Raw genomic sequence first — 22080 nt, 5'->3', positions numbered from 1 at the left:
CTCCTTCCCTCAGCCAGGGCATTGAAAATGGGTCGTGGATGGGTATTCCAGCATGACAATGACCCAAAACACAGCCAAGGCAACAAAGGAGTGGCTCAAGAAGAAGCACATTAAGGTCCTGGAGTGGCCTAGCCAGTCTCCAGACCTTAATCCCATAGAAAATCTGTGGAGGGAGCTGAAGGTTCGAGTTGCCAAACGTCAGCCTCGAAACCTTAATGACTTGGAGAGGATCTGCAAAGAGGAGTGGGACAAAATCCCTCCTGAGATGTGTGCAAACCTGGTGGCCAACTACAAGAATCGTCTGACCTCTGTGATTGCCGACAAGGGTTTTGCCACCAAGTACTAAGTCGAAGGGGTCAAATACTTATTTCCCTCATTAACATGCAAATCAATTTATAACTTTTTGGAAATGCGTTTTTCTGGATTTTTTTGTTGTTATTCTGTCTCTCACTGTTAAAATACACCTACCATTAAAATTATAGACTGATCATTTCTTTGTCAGTGGGCAAACATACAAAATCAGCAGGGGATCAAATACTTTTTTACCTCACTGTATTTAACTGGTATTACACCATCGTCTTCATCTTAATGGGAAGTATTAGACAGCAGAAGTATTCTCTCATGGTAGAATATTATTTGTTAACAATGCTTACAATTGAATTATGTTCATCTGCCATGCAATGCACTGGTTCATAAGTAGTGCTGGTCCAGTTGTTATCTACAAATGACAAATTGTTCTTACTGTATATTCAAATGAATGTAATACAAAACATGAGACCTACACACAACAATAATAATAATAGCAATAATAGGGTAGCAATACGAAAGACTACATAATGCTCTTTGTATTTTGCTGCAATTCTTTATTTTGCTCTTTTTTAGAACCAATCTGGTTTCTTTATTGAGTGCACATTTCCGCCCTTCAATGGCAAAGGCTGCTCTCTGAATTAGAAATATATTTTATGTCTCTGTAGGTGTCACGCTAATGACTTAACCAGATTTGTGTTCAGACAGTCTGCATCCTCTGTTAGGCAGGCGATGGTTCCAAGGCCCCGCGGAGTCAGGCTGTCCTGCCTGCTAATGCAATCAGTTGCCAGGAGAGTGAGTTCTCGGCAGCAAAGGCCTCCTATTATCCAGCCGGTAGTGGCCTGAGATGGGCCAGGATTGTCATAACTGCGATAATTTCATTTGATTTAATTATTTTTTTAATTTGAAATCAAATATGGAAGGTCTCTAGAAGAAGGGCAAGCTATGCTAGCAGTAGCATTATGTTAAGAGCTACGGGTCAGGGGCAAAAGTAAAGTATCAGCAATTTGAACAGTAAAGGATGGTGAAAAAAACGTTTTCTGAAAGATGCTGAATTTTTTAGGGTTACTATTGTGACTCATATCATTGACAAGCCCATCACAATATTTATGCTATAAATACTTAATCAAATCAGTCATGATAGTCTGGTCTTTCTCAATATTATTTCATGATCAAACTCAGTATTATACAAAAAAGTATTTGGGGTTTTTAATTTAAAGTATTGGTGTTGATGAGTTGTTGAAAAACAATACATTTTAGGATTTTGCATGTTATTTTTCCTTTTCATCAAGCAACTGAAAACTAAACAATTAGGACCTACCAATGCAATTTTTGTGAAGACTATCAAATACAGATCTTGACATTCATTATGATAATTTGCACCTGCATTAGTAATTAAAAGAGTGTTACAAAACCCCGAGGAGGATGTCTCATTTCCCTTGACTTCCTTATCATGTAGCGCAGTCCATCAATCCATAATTACATTTGTTTTTTATTGGAAGCAAACAAGTTAATTCTGTATAAATATATTGACTTGTCACACATAATTGTAAAGCGCATAGAAAACCAAAGCTGGAACGACACAGGGGTTGTGGTGGTGGGTAAAGCTATGCAATCAGATGGTTTCCACAGTGACAAATGCTAGGCTGGTGTATACTGTGAGTATCAAAATGAAAAAATAAATAAAAAAAGAAATTACAACACTATATAAAATTAGATACTGCTGTCTGTTTAGACTACTATTTTCAGCATTTGAAAGATCCTGGTCATAAGCCACAAATCTGCTCAACACATTACAACAAAAGATAATTTAATTATGCAAGCTGTAAAACCAAGCAGTGTGGATTCTGAACTGGTCTAATTTCATTATGAGAGATGTAAACATTATGTGATGGATGCTTACATGTGGCAATTTGATTGCACAGCTGCTCTTATAACAGCCCATGTGAAAACAACCTTCCCCCAATAATCCCAAGTTAATGTTTATGTTTAATGTTATTCTCATTTTGCAAACAAACATAAAAATAAACTCACAGTTCTTAAGGTTATATATAAAATTAATAATACAATCAGGAACCAAGGCATTTCACATGAAAGAACATAAATAGCAAGACCCTTTAAGGGAAGTCACTTTGCTAAATCAGCTGGATTTCTTTTTTTCTAATTGCAGATGTGTAATTCTATACAATTTGCATATTAGTCAGAGTCTTGTGCATTTAAGCATTCACTGCTGAGCTGATCAACTACTTAATGATTTTACTAATTATTGTGAGGCTGAGCTCTACTGCTGCTCAAGTCCCTCTTTATTGAACAAGAATGTAATTACAGGACAATACATTAAAGCCCCACCTCCTCACATGGCTTGAACACATGTGCAGCTCCACACAATCAATGTTCTCCTTAAAGAAGGTCATTTGAACTGAATGAACAATGTAACCACAGTCACTCAAACATAAAAGTGGTCCTGCTCTTCAACATTAAAAATGCTTTTAAAGTAAAGAAGGCATAATAACAGATGTTCATATTATTATTTTTTATTTTATTTTTGTTGTTGTTTACTCTGACACATTCAAACTACTTAAATGCATTTTCTTAATAAAAAGGCCTATTGCTAATTCTGCAGCTTCCTCTTTCATCATAAAACTGTATCGAAAGATAGACAAACAGGCAGTTAGATACACATATAGATTAGACACAGTTAGAGAGATAGACAGACAGATGGAGAGATTTGGAGAAGGGTGTATTACACATCCAGATTTATACTTCCTATAACACAGTGCAGCACAGTAACCACGTAGCAAAAAATTGCAGGTGGGCACATTATTTTCCCTGATGTTTTCTATAAGAAGCAAGACACTCGCAGGGCAGAGATGAAAAAGGGAGCTTTGCCTGCTCTGTTCCTAGGGGATTTTACCCCTCACAAGACTACTGACCTTGAAGGTCATTGCTCACAAGCACAGCTGGCCTGCAGATGAGATTGTCATCAGCTTAGCATCACACTCACAGCTTCAGCAGTCTGAATACTTTAATAATGGTTTAACAATTTTACACGACTTCCAGGAACATGTGTAGAATGCCGATTTGATTCCCTCTTTACACAAATGTATGAATTGGATGCGTAATTTGCTTTCCTTGAAAGCAATACGTGTCATGTGTGACATTATGAAAACATAAAAATGCCAGCAGAAGAAAAAATATTGAAATATTGTGAATTAAATATATTTCAATTTTAAAAGATTAAATTAAATATGATATGAGATATAACACCACCTATGGGCCATTTCCAAGTCATCTTTCTGAATTATTTGAGAAATGCTAAATGTATCATTACTATTTCAAGTATAACTTTCAATCGCAGTGTCATGTTTTTTTATTATGTTTCAGTCTGCGGTTTGACATTACTGTGTATCTAAACACACTGAACCCTCAATACTACTCTTGCTCAGTTAATAATTACATAAAATGCTTAGACATCATGAGAATGAACCTCCTAAGTGTACTTAAGTACCTTAATAATATAATATGAGTAATTAATAATTTATAACATTATAAATATTTTAGTGGTGTCTTTATAATTTCTGCTGATACCGTCCACATTTTTTCAACAATACAGGAGCAGACTGCAATTATCTGCAGATTGAAAATATAAAATAACCAAACTTAAACAAACTAAATTATTAACAATAATGGAGGAAATTAATTTTAGTCTTATTTAAGCATGATGCAATACCCAGTATATGTATAAAGCAAAAGTTATTCTAATAGAAAAAGGTGAACTAATTATGTGTGTGTAGATAGATAGATAGATAGATAGATAGATAGATAGATAGATAGATAGATAGATAGATAGAAAGACATACACACACTCTTAGCACCTAGTATGTATGCGTGTGTGTGTGTGTGTGTGTGTGTGTGAGATGTGTGTATATAAAAAAGAAAAACAAATATGTTACAAAAAACAAGAGAAAATAGCACTGTAACAAAGTACCCATTATGGTCTGATAATTTTAAATAACTGCTCCATTCTGCTCTACATGTGGGCCAGTTGGTAATTGCTGTCGCTATGTGTACCCAACATCTGCCTTATACATTGCTTGTAACTTCAGGTAGATGCCATTATAATCCTGGTATTGCCTTTGTCAGGTGCACAGCATTGCTCTCTGAGAAAGAAACAAAACAAAAACACACTGCTCTGTTGACTACACATGCTAAAAACAAAGCAAATGATGAACTTGGGAATAGTCACACTTAGCATGTCGTGGATTCCTAGCAACTAACTGGCAACACAGTACAACCTTTTACACAATTATGATTAATGGAACAAATGAAGATAATAAATGACGATTAGATTAAACGAATACTGTATGATAACTAATTATTGTCCATTCATATGTTTAGTTAATATTAGAAAATTGTCTCTCTTCCAAAACATTCGACTACACTTAAGCTTAAAACACAGCACATGCACAATGGATAGGAGCAGCAGCTGAATTAATATACACACCTACAAAATAACAACCTGTAAATCACTGTACATCTTGTTTATCTAATTATTGTGACACCTCGAGGGGCGTAGGACAAGTGTGTCCTGGGATCCAGGTTGAAAGCCATGGGGGAAAAGAGGGAAAAAAGTGTTTGATTCATTGTTGATTTCTGTGAGCAGGGGTCATAAGTCATAATCGGGTTCGTGAGCCTGTCCAAGGTCAGGTACACAAAGTGGGTTGTCAGACAGAACAGGGTCGTACACTAGAAATCAAAAACACTCTGAATTTACAATACTTCTAGTTGCCAAAGAACTACTTCGGCCTCCTACACTTTCCTTTCGGTAGAATCCCCCAAGACAATAAGAGAGCGGTCATTTTATAGTCAGCAATTCTGCATTGACGGCAGGTGTGTGCTTCCCACACAGGTGACTTTGATGAGGTAATTAGCGGTTGGTGTGTGTGGTGGGGAGCTGTTCCCTCTCTCATATATCTCTCGTTATGTACCACGCCCCTGGATGTGTCACATGATTTATCTAATCATCTAATTATGTTGTTTTTAATGTGGAAAAAACATGATTCTACATAGCTCTATATAATAAACAATAAACAGTAAGGAAATGGAAAACACATCACTTTTTGCAGTTTTGTTGGAAAGGAATTTTTCTGTCCTGATTGCATTTATTCCAAAACAGAGAGAGTGAGGAGATCAACACTATGTGACAAATCATAATGGCATAACAATGACATAGTGAAAGCAATTTGTCTTGCTTTGCCTGCATCCCCCGCTCTGCTCTCCTGGCATAAGAGCTGGGATAGGAAACACTTTTGACACCAGCCACACATGATTATAACAATAAAAGAAGCACAAGCTGACAAAGCATCGAGCAGAAAGACATCGCACAACACTGTGCTTCTTAAATAAGGACACGATCAAGAAAAGAATGTCCAGGTTTCCAGTTCCGTCTAACTTTAACGGAGGAAAACAGATCTAGGAAAAATTATACTGACCTGCTACAGCAAAAAAATCCCAGAGTATAAAACCCCTTGTGTCTACATACATTTGATGTTTAACTGTCACCCAAACATGGATATATGCTAAATGTTTTCCATGTATTTAAATGTAAGGTGATTTTTAAAATACTTTTGTGTCTTATACAGTGCCGGTAACTTAGGGCGCAGCATTATGTAATGGAGTGTGAGGAAAGACACACAGTCCTAACCAACAGGGAGGTGTAAGCAGTGTACGGTTGCAGTTGTTTACAGTTCACTAATAGTCAAATGGGTTTTTACAATGCCCTATAAATACCTTTCTGAAAAACAATTAACTATATAAAACAGACCCATCCCATTCCACTATCACAGAGGAAGAAGCCAGCCATTCTTCCCCAGTCATTCTGAGTACAGCACCCATATCTGAGTCAGTGAGATATGCGCCATCACTAAATGACAGAAATATCATGCTGCAGGAAATAGCACTGTAAAATGACAAGGCAAGGACTGTAAACCACATTAAACACATACATTTTCCTGATTAGCATTCTCCCTGCCTTCAGCACTTAAGCTGCCAGACAGAGCTGAGAAGCTCAGTGGTAGTCAATATCCTCCTGTATAAAAACAAGAAACAGGAAGAGCCCCTAGTGCTTATCATTCAGCATGCTGGAGGTGGGTGAATAATCAATAGTCTCATAGTCAGAACTCATCTACACTGATTTAAAAGTACTGACGGAAGCATTCAGATACAAAAGGACCTCTGCTGTGAGCTTCAAGATTACAAGAGCAGAAGGCCAACTAACTGACTCCACTGATTCACATTCAAACCTCACTTGAACACAACCGCACTGTGCTGGACATGGCACACTACAAATTCATCCCCATCTCCTGCCCACTCTCTTAAACACAAGTCCCACATCTCTGTTCCTTATGAAAAACTCTACAAAACTAAATGCACCTTGAACTCTATGCAGTCACTGATTCATTTGTGAAAATGGTAGAACTGTAGCTATACAGTGTATTTGTGACATGTATTGACTGTATTTCCTACTTATCCGCAGAATCTAAATGAAAATAAGGTGTTAATGTGTGAAAATCCATAACTTGTTCACCTGTCCAGTCTTAGCAAATCTTTATAAATGCCATTTAAAATTCTTCACAGAATATTATTCAAATTTTCCAAACCAAAACTTAGTCAGCTACAACAAAAGCAAGTACATGCTGATTTAGAATATAGAAAGGACAAATCTAAAGATCAACATCTTGAAAAATTATACCAACTTATATATGTGTACATATATGAAAATGTTCAAAGAATATTAATTCTAAGGAACCTTAAAAGCATAACCCAGTGTGCAATTAATAATAAAACCACTTTGGAAGTACTCACTTGTAATCTATATTGTTGCTTCTCCTGGTTTAGAGTTGCTACCTCTAAGTTGAGGGCTCTGTTTTTCTCTTCTAGTAGTCTGACCTGGTCGACATTTTTCAATGTTAGAGCTGGGAGCTGCAGAGGCAGAATTTCATGTCTCAGCTGCTAGAAGAGAGAAAAGAGAGGTGAGTTATGGTACTTCCTCCGCTAACAAAAAGAGCTGTATTTTGTAAAAAAAAGTTGAAATTATATATACATATATATACATATACAGTATATGTATAGTATATATCCCATTGCTTCCTGGTAAAAACAGTATCACCTTCAAAGTAACACCAGAAAAAAATGTTTCCTTTCTCTTGTAATGCAGTTTTCTGTAGATCCCAGTTTTATTGTTTTTGTATTGTTAGCTCAGTGGCTCTATATATTTTTTATTGCCGTAAAGAAACCTCCATCAACACTGTTGACTTACTGTCCAGTTTTAGACCAGCTGGAGGAAGCACTGGAAAAACAACCACATTATTACTTTCTACTCACTTATCATCAGTACATTTTGCACTACTGATGAACATGTTCTCCAGCGTGGGGGGAAACATCATTCGGAGCAGCACTTGCACACCTGTTGCCTTGTATAAACACTGTGATTGCTAGGGCCCAATCAACACAGTGCAGTCCTCCCTGAGCGCAACGAGTGCAATGCACAACCAACATCACCATTTCCCATGCCCCTGTTTCAAGGCAATTAATCATGTGAGGCACTGATAATTAAATTAAACAGCACACAAAGAAAACCAAAACAGAACACAAATGGGGGAAAAAGAAAAGAAGAACAGATTTGGGTAGGTGTCAGATAAAATACTAATTCCCAGGACGTGGTTGTCTTAAACAGCTGATACCATGCTGTTTGCAGAGAGAAAATAAATACAGTTTGCTCCTGATCAGCAGGGGTTGGAAAGTCGAGCGAAGGGAAAGCCTGTGATCAGAATGTCAAACTACAGGTTGCGCTCAGCCTCCAGCTGGGAGCTTTTTTTATATGACTGTTTTAGTGTTTGTGTTGTTTATAAATATTCTCTTTGTGTTCTGTGTTTGCCTTTTTCCACAAAACAAATCAATAAAATGCTTTCTGTTTTATCCTTCTAGGTGTGAACATCTTATATATTTATACACGCAACAGACTATTTCCACTTTAAAGAAACATATCAACTGCCTTCCGGTGACATAGATGTATATCTCCTGTGTAATTTAGCATTATATTTCACACAATTCTAACGAATGAAAAAGAGCATTTTCTCTACAAATATCTGCCTTCACAAGTGTATTGCCTTAGATATGATGCAGGCACCAAATGTAGACATACTGGATTGCAGTATAAAAAAATGACGGCGTGCCAAGTAGATGACATGCTTTTCTATACATTTTCATTTTACACACCAATTTCAGGTTGAAGAATTCAGCAACATTAAGCAATGGTGCAGCTGACCATTAAAGAAATCCAATACTTACAAAAGCACAGAAGTATTTTGAGTTGACATAATAAAATAAAATACATCCTCAATACAGCAGTGTTGGATTTACAGTGATGTTTGCTACTGAACTCTCTATTCTTCAGCATCCAGGGGAGGCAGCTCTAAATTGTACTGCCAGTTTATTTATTCATGACCTCCGTCAAGTAGAACCAGTTGCTACTATTGTGTCATCTAAAAAGAGCTGTAATTCGATCTGGTGTTGGGAGCTCTTCTGTGCATCATTTTCACCTTAATGAGGAAGGCAAATGTGGGAAAACTCCACATAGCTGAGTGACCTCTTCAAAAAAGATTAGCTATGAGACTTATATTATTAGAGTTAACGCATCTCAAAGACTTTTTTATTTTTTTATGTCACGTATCTGGAATTGACATGCAATAATTAGATGAACAGGAAGTCAGCTACCAGATTTCCAATTGAGGTGATTTTAATAATAAAAATCCAAAAGAAAAACAAGCTGCCGACAAACTCATTTTTCACATTACTCTACCTTAAGTCACGCCAGTGACAACTGAAAAACCTTTTGCAGTAACTAATGTCATGAAGCTCAGTAAACACAATATGAGGGCTCCATTACTATTCCCTGTACCACAACATATATATATATATATATATATATATATATATATATATATATATCTAATCATAGTTACATGTTCTTTCAATCCACAGTAAAGACTATGATGGTGGAGGAATGTTCTGAAATTCCCCATTTACACCTAATTACACTAATTAGGAAAGGGTGCTGTGCTCGTAACCCCTGGGGGTCTGAGTTCACGCCAGAGTACATGCATCCTCAGCTGGCTTAGAAGGCCGGGGATACGGTTTGGCTTTTACTTTATATCTGGCAATAGGGAAACTCTGGTGGGATGGGGATCTTGCTGGGGGAAGGGAAAAGCTGAAGCTCCAGAAATATTATGCTCACATGATTTCAAAATAATAATAATGTGGCGTTGTCTTGAATTCAGCTGCACTAATAAAGATCAGTACAAGGCACTCACACATCTATCACATTTTTGGTCTCTGTCAAGAAAGGACTTGGAGCAACTCAGCCAACTCAATTATTAAGAAGGTGTTTTGAGAAACAAATGAAACAGACCTTCAGCTAAACCAGAAGCACACTTTCATTCAGCATACCAAATTGAGAAATATATCAGTTGTACAAAATGAATTCGTTGGACTGAAGGAGATGTTGCTCATGAACACCAATAGCGTATACTTGGGAAATGCAAGAGATTTTAAAGCCGCATAGGTCTATAACAGATGTCAGAGATACGGCCCGCCAGCAGGTTTCATCCGAGATGTTTTGGGTAAAAAAACAAACAAGAAAAACGTTTGTATACAGTTATTATCAACTATGTGTAATAAGCAAAGTAAGAGGTTTCTATGATATGATACATTAACCCTGGAAGCGCCGACATTTTGAACTACCTACAAGCGCCAAAGCCGGTCTTTGTAACCGATAGCTCTTTAACAGCTTATGATAATCAAAGGCAAACCATCGTATAAAACTCAGAAGTTTTATTCATGAATATCAAATCCAACATTTACATTTACATAGCACAAATAGAGTATTTATATTTAAATATTTTTTTCTAAATGCACACACTGCAGTCGAAACAAATAACTATACAGCCTACAATAAGCAAAAAGCTCAAAAATGGCATACAATAAGGGAATGAAAAAAGTGCAAACGTAAATATTGGAATAATGCTCAAAAGCAATATTTTATAGTTAAAAATTATTTTCCCTGCATGAGCATCACACTGCATTTTGACAGCCCTCTCCAGGTGAACACTTTTACTCCACGAATATATAACATTGTAATAAATGCTCCTCCATTGATGTCCATGAATCATTATTTTGCATGCGATGTGCTGCGTTATTGCACTCTGCACTGCGTGCAGTAGCATCGCGTATTGATCAGTGGAGTAAAAGCCCTCGGTGCCATTTGGACCTAGCGTTTCAGACCACTGGAACAAACCCACGAATGATCTGTCATTCCCAGTATTACTGATATCCCCTGAATCAGTCATGTTCATATACACTGCATTTCCAAAACGAGCTCTCTTCAATCTCCGTTTCGAATCCATGTTTATTTGCGGGTAATCACTGTATCCACTCAATCTGAGCTCAAACCAGCAAGTGAAAATGTCATAGCCTCCCTACTATAGCGCACTGGATTCTAAATCTGCTGATCACAGGGCAGCTGCATTAACCACAGTATCTGAACCAGCTATTCTGGACAAATTAATAGTTAATGAATTACTCAGATATTCAAACAGAATGTAATTATTGTTGTTAATAGTTGTATGAAATGCTTTCTGTGGCACTTATAATAGGCAATTTTGTTACACTTCTCTCTTCTACTTTTTGTAATTTTACATTTTGGTGTTATCATGTGCCAACATGCAATTTCTGATTGATTGGTACGGCTATTCTGGACAGACATTTGGCATTTTATAACTATAGCCTGCATTTTTTCAAATGGATAATTAATGAATAACACAGATAATCAAACACAATATGTAATTATTAATAGTTAACATTAATAAAAAATATGATTTCTACGGCACTTATGATCGGCTATTTGTTGCACTGCTCTCTGCTACTTCAAATGTATTCTTGTCAATGTTGCATAGGAAAATGCTTTCTGTTCAACATGTATTTGTTGCAGTTCTCTCTTTTGCTTTATGTATTAATACATTGTGTTATTTTCATGTGCCAACAATGCATTGATTGGTATCTGTAGGCTTTCTTGAATTATTTCAAATAATAAATCCGCAAGCAGCCTAAATATCCATGTGTAGAGTAAAATTGATTTTAGCGAGTTGTCATGCGAGTTAACAGACACTTCAAAGATGGGCAGCTCAGCATAGGCCCAATCCCAGACCGCCCCGGATGGCACCGCTTACCTTACACATCCAAGTATTGTCTGGCTTAAGGTTGTAATCCACTGGAGAGCCTTCAACTCTATCTAGATCTCTCCAGTTTAACTCTGTGCCCTAACATCCCCCTTGTCTTGACCTGACATTTTCTGCGTTGTCTAGAACATGACCTGCTTGTGTACGCCACACGAAAGGTTAACGTTATAAAGCTGCTGTTGCCACTCGTGAAATAACAGATATTTTTAGACCAACATCCCAGCTGCACAAATTCAACCCAGGGCCAGCAGGCAGTCTGTAGTTATTAGCCCTGTTAGGAAATTTTCCTTGAACTCAAATAACAGAAATAGACATCGGGATTAAGGATGTTGCTGAAAATTTAATCTTCTAAGTAAAAACTGATCTAAGGACTTCCGTTCCTTTGAGAATTAAATAATATTTTATACTATTTATTAGCGCCGCACCACTCATTGTATTTATCCAATGTTCTTCACACAATTTATCACCCTTGTGTCTTTTCCATTACTCTGATTAATTTAATAGATTGTACTCATGTGCTACAATTAATTGGGAATTGTAGCAAAATGGTAATTTTAAATTATAACAAAAAAATACATTTGCAGAATGCTCCCAGTAACATTCAGCCTGATCATACATTGCCATTTTATTTCAATTTCATGTGTAGCTGCAGCAGAATTCAATCTGCAGCTCTCATATTACTTGTGATGAAGAACATTCCATTAAAAAAGACAGAAGAATAACAGATTCTGGCAGAAAAAGATATTGCAGTGCCATTCATAGATCAGAGAAGTAGTAAACCATGCCCTACTGTTATATTGTTATAATATCTGAATATTGTACCCCCTTCCATTTACTTTTTTAAACCATATATTGGAACATTTATCAAATGAATGCCCATCACAAAAAATCCAACCCCAAGGACAGTGGGAAGTCTCAGGGTGCAGAACAGACCATAGAGACTGATACACTCTCCAAATCAATAATGTCACCCTGTACTAATCAACTGTAAAGAACTTAAATAAGTGAGAATCCAACAGGCATGGTCTAACTATTGGTTTTAAGTAAAGCAGAATTTGCTGTTAAACAGGTCTTATAAACTGGTGTCTGAAGTTATACAAACTATACACTCATTGAAAGGATTAATTGTCGCTTATTTATTGATTTTGTCATTCATTTATTTTTCCCCCAAAGGAATGAGTTTTGTCACCTATTCATTACTGATGCCATACTGAAAATAATGAACTTGAGATTGTGCACTACTGCCATAGGTATAGGTTAAGGGGGACATGTCCACCCCAATGTTGAGAGAACGTTAAATTGTCCCCCCCAATAAAGTATGCCCGGCTGCATAGGCATAGGGGATGCATCCCCCCCCCCCCCCAATATTGACAGCATCCTCCTCTGCTTGATGAGACATTTGACCCATCAAGCCCACCCCCACTCGATAACTCTGCCCCCCCCCCCCCCCGTGGAGGACTCGAAATGGATACCCCCCCCCAATTCTGAAAGGATACCTACACCCCTAAATGAGTATATCACATACTGCAATTAATATGATGTGTGTTGAAATGAATATGAAGGCTTGGAGGTCTCTCCAATCACAAGGTATCATCTATTAGGTCTTGTGAGAGCAGTGGCGTAAATAAAAAGCAGGTCCTGTTTGAAACGCAGTATCTGTGTCGTGCTTTGTGAACACATTGTGTTACACTATAGAAGACAGGACACTGTAGTAACAGTTTCATTGTTAAAAGACCAGTTCGGCTCCATTATTGAACATGCAGTCAGAACTACCATAGACATTAAATAACCAAAATGGTAAGAATAACTCGTCAGTAAGAGTGGTCTGTACTGTTCAACCATTCATGGACTCCCTCTAGTCTTAAGCTATCCAAGTTACTTGTTTCCAAAGTAGATGGTTTATATGTATAATACTATACATAGAAAAAGTACAGTATGTTCTACTTTTTTCTTATTTTGTGTCCGGCTGCATCCAATCACAACTTAGCCATCTTTGAATACAAATTAATTAAGGGTCTCAATATGTAATATGTAATGGGCAGTGACTTAACCGAACACTGTCATTACAAACCTTTTGTAATGTTTGTTTGTTTGTAGTGCTTGTGACGTCATCGGGCGACCGTTTCAACTCGTTCGACCTATGAACACCATTCAGACAGAAATGCTCAGATTGAACTGTTGACTTTCCTAAATTTTCTAATTGATTGTATTTATTTGCTATGCGTCAGAAACATAGTGAATTGCAAGAGGTATAGTCCCCAAGATTGAGGTGTATCCAATATACCACTGGAGAGGCCTACACAGTGTACCCAGCTATGCATGGGAACACTCTGATCCGGGTCAAGACCAGAACAGTAAGCAGCCCAAGAAGAAGTTATCTTCTCTCCTGAAGGACCTGTGGACTCTAATTCTAATGTCCTGTTGCACACGAGTCATGGTGGTGGAAGTATTCCAACTGGAGCAAGATGAGAACTGGGCTTTTCACAATACCCCCATTTCTAGGGGTAGGCTTAGAGGTGGACATGGTGGAAGTCTGAACTGTGGACCATAGCTTGGTTTGTAAACCCAGTCCTTTAAGTAACGTACTTAATTATATCAATTGCTTCGAAAATCTTGGATAAAAATATTGTGAGTAACGCTGACAATAGAACAAAAATAGAAATCTCTACTCTTTCAAGAGCATAGGATTTATTATTTGGGATTTATATTATGATATTTCTATATATGGATTTAAAGCGTTATTTGTCATTTAAAACAATGACTTAATGTTACACAAGCCACTGTAGGTCCTAATGTAGAATATTTTAGTATTTCAGACACCATGTCTCGGACACCATGTCATGGGAAAGAATTGTCCTTGCTATACAATTTTATATGTAATTTAAAAGTCTATGAAAGCCCGCATTCCTTGAAGTCAACTCATTACTGTAAAACATTTTTTTGTACTATTTATTTATATACAGGATAAAGTTCAAGGGACGTAAAATATTGTATTTATGCTGATGCCTAACTTTTACACAGACAAGGCTATGCTGCTAAAACTCTACAAGCCCTATGAAGTTCTTATCATTGTCTCTTTTATTCTTTCTCCATTGTCTGATGTTTTGGTCACAGTACATCCCAGTACAAACTCCAGCTGGACAGTGTTTATAGAGACATACTGTTGTGACACAGATCCTCTCAGCCACACAAGCTTTGCTTCTAAAGTTACACCATACTATAAGTATATATACAAGACACCGCTTGTGAGTGCAAAACTGTTTTAAAAACCCAGCTGGAAATTTTGTGGAATCTTAAACTAACAGAGTTAACAGAGAACACAAACAGTTTGTAATGACTGATTTATTGGTCCACCTTAAACCCAGGCTTAACTGATGGCAATGTGGATGCTCACGCTGTGGATAAATGGGAACTGGTGTGTGGAAATGGTGAGTGGACAAACTGGGACTTGTGTAGCAGGTATTTACACCAGCTACACTAGTGTACGACTATGCCACCTTGTGTTATATGAGGACAAGGACTTCAAGCTCAATTTAGTGTTCCCACACAGATCAACTGTGAGAAGCCGGTAATAAAATATAAAGTATAAAATCAGTAAATTTAAAAGGACACTAAATCAAGGTCCAAGAGAATAGGCAATCTTTTAGAGTAATGCAAGACAATTCAACAATGCAAAGCTGCATAGATATTACACTTGTTTACAAAATATACCATGTCTGTAACAAAGAGGTTTTACTGTAAATAGAATCTTACAATGATTATAAATTCATATATATTCAATATAGGGAAACATCATATCAAACTTCAGCTGTAATTACAAGCTTATATATACATACATACACACACACAGACTTATGAACACAGTTCTATTTCCACAGAAAAACACACTCTTATTCCACAAGCACCAAGCTGTCAAAATGCTTTGAATTGTGGAATCAGTGGAAAGGCATATTGGAAATGGCTTCAGGCAAATGTGCCACTGAAAGAAAAAAATAAAAATAATATAAACTACCTTTGCTGTAACTCATCTGCATTGCTCTCATAAGGCACTTGGGTTTGCTTTCAGGTTAATCACAAGGAAAAATAAGTTTCAGACAGGAAATGAAATAGGCCTACTAAGATAACTTAACTACATTGAAGTTTTTTTTATTGATTTGACAAGATTAAATATTTGCTCCCCTTGCAAATACAAAATCAGTTTTTGGATTGCTAAAGAATGCTATAAATGCTTTTTTTTTTTTTTGGCTCTTTAGCATAATCTAATATTTATTCTGACTTTACTAAAGTTTTAAAGTTCCAAAGAAGATAGCACCATCATATGGTACATTGCATTACTCAGACTGAAGTCAATTGTTTAAAGCCCTATTAATGATGTTCTCCTTTGAATTGTGGAGATTGTCAAGCAACAGGACTAGCATAGCATGTAAAGTACCTATATGTTCTGTATTTCTAAACAACTAGATCATTAGTATAACATTACATATTATTAATTATTCTCCCTTAAAGGGGAAAACCCTGATGTGAATATTAAGAAAGTCAAAGATGATCTCACTTTAATGATAAATTAATTTTAGACTGAAATAATGTCAAAGGGTTCTGAAGCCTAGCTGTTTAGGTTATTTGAATGGAGCATAAAACAGCGCCTTCCCTGACAAAATGAAGAAACCAATTAATGCAAACTCTACTGTAACTTTTTCAAAATACAAAGCACTTCACAAAGCACTATCCTTGTAAAAAATATATAGAAAAGTGTATATTGTCTAACTAAGCAATCCTAAACTTCACAGAACACAGAATCTTGACCTTATGAATTTAAACAAAGGTGACATTGACACACACAATGACTATATGGAATTTAAATATAAAGTGACAAACATAGTAGGATTATTGCATGGATTAAATTATGTTTACAGAAGCTCAGAAAAGGGAGCTGCTTTTTATTGTAATTGATTTTGTCCTAATGTATGTGTAAAACTGAACACACTTAATATATACAAGGGAAAAGTCAAGTCTTTCAGATGTTTTCCTGACTAGAATAATGTAACTTGCCTTTATTACTAATTTAATGAGTACAGGAATATACCCTCAGTAAGGTTTGCTGCCATATTACAGCTTTCTTTAATGTACACACATATATATTATAGATGAATAAATAACTCCTACTTCTGACATGGGCCTTACAGGATACATTTTTGGCCTTATTATATTTATGTCACACTACTGTAACAGATACAAGACAATGTATGCAATCAGAATCATTTACAGGTGAATGTGTTCAAAAAGAAAATTGCGTTTTGGTACCCTACCGTAATGGAAGCATCTTCAGAGCTGGTCTCAGGGTGTGTTTTTAAGACAGATTTAAAGACATGCTTCAAGGCTACACTAAGGCGCTGTGGACATGCACTGAATGATTATGTTCAGTGTGAGGCATGTTGGCAGTTGCTGATTACCATAAACTTTGTCTGGAAAAAAATGTCTAGGTTGAAATCAATGTCTAGGGAAAATCCTGCCTCGTGTGCAAGGCAAAGGCTTGCTCCTGTTGATCTAAATAGTGTTTTATATGCTCAGCATGACTCAGTGCTAACTTCATAACTAATTTAGTTGTTTTCTGTTACATGTAAGGATGTAACACACAGACCTACAGAAAGTTAAGTAATCAATGTTTCTGTGACATGGCAGCCTTTCAACCTTTAATAAATACATATTTTTTAAAATAGAACTCAAATATTGCATAAAATAAAAAAGCAATTTCCAATGGAGAGATTGAGGGTTTTTCTCCTTTAATACAGAAGATAGGTTGACATGAGTAGGACAGGATTGGCAGTAACCATAGCAACCAACACAAAAGCTGACATTAAAACAGCATCAGAAGATGTATAGGCATGAAAGCCAGTAGAGGCTGCAGGAAGCTGGGATGGCTCCAAGCAAAGCAAAGGAGATGTGAATGATAGCGCTCAAATAAGCCACTGCAAATTCTCCAGTACTTGACAGGAACATAACGTCATAAATGCTGCAAGTGCCTGAGAGCAATTGCCAACCTGTCTTTGCAACAGAACATAAACCTTAATGTTTAAATTCTGCACTTTTATTTATCTAAAATTCAGACACAAACTGGTTTAGCTGCCACAGAACAGAGTTATAAATCATTCTCAAAACCACAGCGAGACCCATTCACTTTGTTTAGGGAAAACGCTGTGGAAAGAGCCCCCTCAGCCTATTTGCTTTACTTCATAAAACGATATTACAGAGCCATACCCAACATTCATTCACAATCTTTCATTCTCCATCTATAAATCATGTATTGCAACGAAGAGTTTACCAATATCTTGGCGGGGGAGCTTGTAATTTCAAGTGATTAAATACAGGTGACAGGCAACACATGTTTTTATTAATGGGATTTAAGTTGTTTGAATCATGATAAGAAAAATAACTAACCAATTGGAGAAACATCACCTGCTTCTTTTCTTGTCAAAACTCACACCCATGTCCCCCATGAATGTCCTTAAATATTTTATCAGAAATGGTGCATATTCCCACTCTACTGGAGGACTATGATTAAGGGGTCTTTATTTTAAATTTGAAATATAGATTTAGGAAATTTAACCACCAGATATTGTCACACTATTAATTGACATTGCAATTCAGAATTAATAAACTTATAGCTTGCATTCACATTTGGTCACCTTATGTTTTATTCCATTTCCATGTTAATGTACTATTTGATTTTGCATTGTTCCTGATGATGTCTGATAAACTTTTAACTATTGTTCTATGACAGTAGCCGAGAGTCCCGGTGGTTATGCTTTTTGTGCTTTATGCTTTTCTTTCTGTTGACAAAGATATTTCCTACAGAAACAGCTAATACCCTATTTACTGGTTTGCCATTAACTATGCATGACAGTCTTGTACATACCCATTTCAAATAAAATGACTGAAAATGAAAATGTAATCCTCAACATTTAATATACCCCTACTAGAATCCAAGGACATTGCAAAACTGCAAATGCAAGCATCACTGTGGATTCTAATCTGTTAAGCTTTTAATTGACAGTGCGGGAAAGCTTACTATAACTCACAATTATCTTTCCTTCTAGATAGATTGAAAGGCATTTAAATATTAATTTAGGTTCACCACAGCTACAGTTTAAACAGATGCAATTACAGCCTTTATACAGCCCATGTGTGCTAATTTAATTTGTGCTGTTGAACCAGCACCACAAAGACTTGCTTAATATGCATTTTGTTATTATTTAAATTGTTAAACTGTGACATCGCATAGGTGAATGGTAGCCTAAATGAACACTGCTTGTAATCTACCAGCTCACCTTCATTTGAGTTTTCACTTACATACTGGATGGTGTAGCATGGGAGATGACATAATGGGACTTTGCTAGAAGAATAAACCTGACTTGGCTTCAGTTTCAATATATTTTCTGTAGATCACTTCAGCTATTCTTGAAGACCGAACTGTCACTTCCAATGATCAGCATGAGAGAATAGCTGATACGAGAAAAGTTATTGTCTGCTAAAATTAGCAATGAGATTGCAATAATTTGCAAAAACTACATTTTTCTCTTCTCTGTGATAAACATGCCAGATTACATAAAAACTCAATCTGAATCTGTCCCTGCATTTTCATTACGATTGACTTGCAGGGCTTTATAAAATGTACACAGTCATCAGGTTTGATTGACATAGTTGATCAGTGTTCACATGAAGTTTGTATTTCTCCAGTTAGGCTATGGCTGAAATTAATGTTTCCTTTACTAGGCAAGATTCCATCTATTTTTTTATCAATTTTCTCTCTCAATATTAGACCACTGGTTATTCTATGATTAAAAACAAAAATAAATGCAAGTCACAATGGGAAGAAAACCACCAACTATCTACAGGATTAAAATTAAATAAGCCTTACACTTCATATTTTAGTTTTTCATAGTATTTTCATAATATAGCAAAAAAAAAAACTCATCCATACTAAAAACACTAAAGAAAGAAAACCAAAATTGTGGACTTTGTGTGATTTCCATTACAGATGCAAGTACAGACAAAGGGAAGATGGGTCAAAATGAGTAAGGGCAGACAAAGAACATGCTGATTATTCAAACACATTGGCTTGCAATCCCTTCAACTCATCTTCTTAAACTGCTGTTCTAAACTTCACTTTACTGTATAGCCTATGGCACAATGTTGTATTCTGCGATAACTAAAATTTGCCTTTGAGGTTCTCTATAAGTTTGTTTCTGAATTAATGTGATCAAAAACAACATCCATACAAAAATACATACAATGCAGGTAATGTGAAAAAGTAAACAAAATGTAAAACAGATACTGAATTAGAAATTGTTCATTAATCTGTAGTTCATTTAAGCATAAAAAATGAAAACATATTATGTTAAATCAATTATAAGTGGAAAACAGGGCTTTACTACTAATATAAATGATCAGACAATGGGCAAGAAGACCAACATGGTGGGAGTGTCCAAGTCTGGGAACAAACCCCTTCAATCCAACATGAAACTTCAGGGAGAGTGGTTGTCAGTGGTCACCCAAGAGCTTGTACTGTGTAATTACACACAGCACTGGAAGTGAAGCACATGCTACACTAGATGACTCCTGTAGTAGTAGCGTAGGAGCCTATTATGTCAGCCTCAGCCTCCTATAAATCAGTCCACTGTGCTGACTCATCAGCATGACTGTGCAGAGCAGCCTGTAAACCCATTTATGGGAACAGTTCTTAATTATTTATTATGCAACACAAAACAGCTGACAGTCTGCAGGACGGTCCCGTTTTCATGCATCATTTTATATCGCAAATACTTTCAAAAGAACAAGACCATTTCAAAAACATTTCATCCCATATAAGTCATTTTTGTCACCCCATTCTCATGTTTAAAACTGTAGTTTGCCCATTTCTATTATAACGCTGGCACATATTGGTTCACTGTGTTTGGCGTGTGTTATTTAATCACAAACGATAACTGAACATCTATTTGGACTAATTTCAACAAAAACCAACAGCTACCAATACCAGTTATGATCAGTTATGATTTATTTTTTATCAGTTTATTTTTACAGTTTAAGATTAATTTTAAGTAGCAGCAATACATATCTGAGTTTCAGTCCACAGTAAAGTGCTAATTTAAAACAGTATAAAAAGTATAAAAGTTTAACATCTAAAGAGAATCCAAAATGTTTTTTTTACATTTGGCATTGAATCTATAGACTCGATTTTACTATCAACAGTCCGTTATTTCTGGCTAATCAGAGATCCAATTATAAACAGTAAGGAGGAAAAAATGCATTGTGAAACATTAACAGTTGTCCTATGAAAAAACAAACAAAAAAAACAGCACTTACACACTGGCAATCTGTATGTTCTTCACTGCCAATTGTGATTTCCTATTAGTGTCCAAATGGCATACGTCTATTTAAACTGTAATAGAACAAGAAAGGGGAAGCCATTCTATGACATACCCCAGAAAGTTAAATGTTAAATAATCCCACTTTTGCTGATCCTCTTATCTAACGTTTTTATTATTACAATATATTAAATTTGATTTATTTATTTTATTAATTATTTGGTTATACAACAAATAAAATCATTAGAGAGAGTATAAGGGTTATTTTTAAACTGAATGAAGGCATGGGACATTTTAAATGGAGGGATACCAATTCTCATTCAAAATCCATTGAGCTGTTGTCCTTCTCATACATGATTTGCAAATAATTTATTTGATGTCCCCTACTTAACTACATTGCAACTGCATTTTTATTTTCCCATTATTATAATCTTTTTTTTTTTTACTTTGGGCGCTAAAAGCCCTAAAAATAGTATCACATGAGTTGGTGTAAGCAAATCAGTTCCTCACTTTAAATATTAGCATGTGGGAGTGGTGTAACAAACAAACTACAACATATGGTAGCCTACATCCTGCAAAGATACCAATTAGAAAAAAAGAAATGCAGCCACCTCCTCACATGAAGGGTATGCTCCAGTAAATTACAGTAACTTCAGCAGGGAGGAACCCCTTGTTAGCCTACAACTGGGGAGCAGACATGCATAATACTAGTCTGTACTGAATGTAAAAACAATATTGTGCCAAAGACAGAGAGATTGAACCTGCAGAGATAAGCTTTTTCATTACAATGCAAATCCTGGCCATAATCACTGCTGGAGCTGGGCCAATTTCTACAGCCAAATGCAATCAGACTAACCCCAAACTGCAAGCTGAAAGTTGGTGTTACCACAGTTTACTCTATCACCATATCCCTATGCTCTCGCTACACACACAACACTGTCTTGGTCACCAAAGCACATTGTCAGTGATGGGATACATAGCAATGAAGCTCATTGTAATGTTTTGAAACTGCTCATCCTTTATTTTAAAAATATATGAATGAAATAGAAATGTAACATAATTTGAAAAAACTTAAACAAAAAAATGTGTTTCAAAAATTAGTTACATGTTTTGTTCAT

At 36.1% G+C, this 22080-nt stretch overlaps 1 protein-coding gene across 1 annotated transcript in view; it reads right to left on the bottom strand.

Moving 5' to 3' along the window:
* Positions 1 to 22080, bottom strand: part of rimbp2b (RIMS binding protein 2b) — a 143877-nt gene that overhangs the window by 113257 nt on the left and 8540 nt on the right. The window contains exon 2 of the mRNA XM_066689233.1: positions 7171 to 7314. Coding sequence (XP_066545330.1) covers positions 7171 to 7314 — 144 coding nt within the window. The remainder of the gene's footprint in view (positions 1 to 7170; positions 7315 to 22080) is intronic.

Source organism: Amia ocellicauda, chromosome 17 (genome assembly GCF_036373705.1).
Source record: "Amia ocellicauda isolate fAmiCal2 chromosome 17, fAmiCal2.hap1, whole genome shotgun sequence".
Classification (NCBI taxonomy): domain Eukaryota; kingdom Metazoa; phylum Chordata; class Actinopteri; order Amiiformes; family Amiidae; genus Amia; species Amia ocellicauda.
Note: the sequence above shows the minus strand (reverse complement) of the source record. Positions and strands in the feature narration are given on the sequence as shown.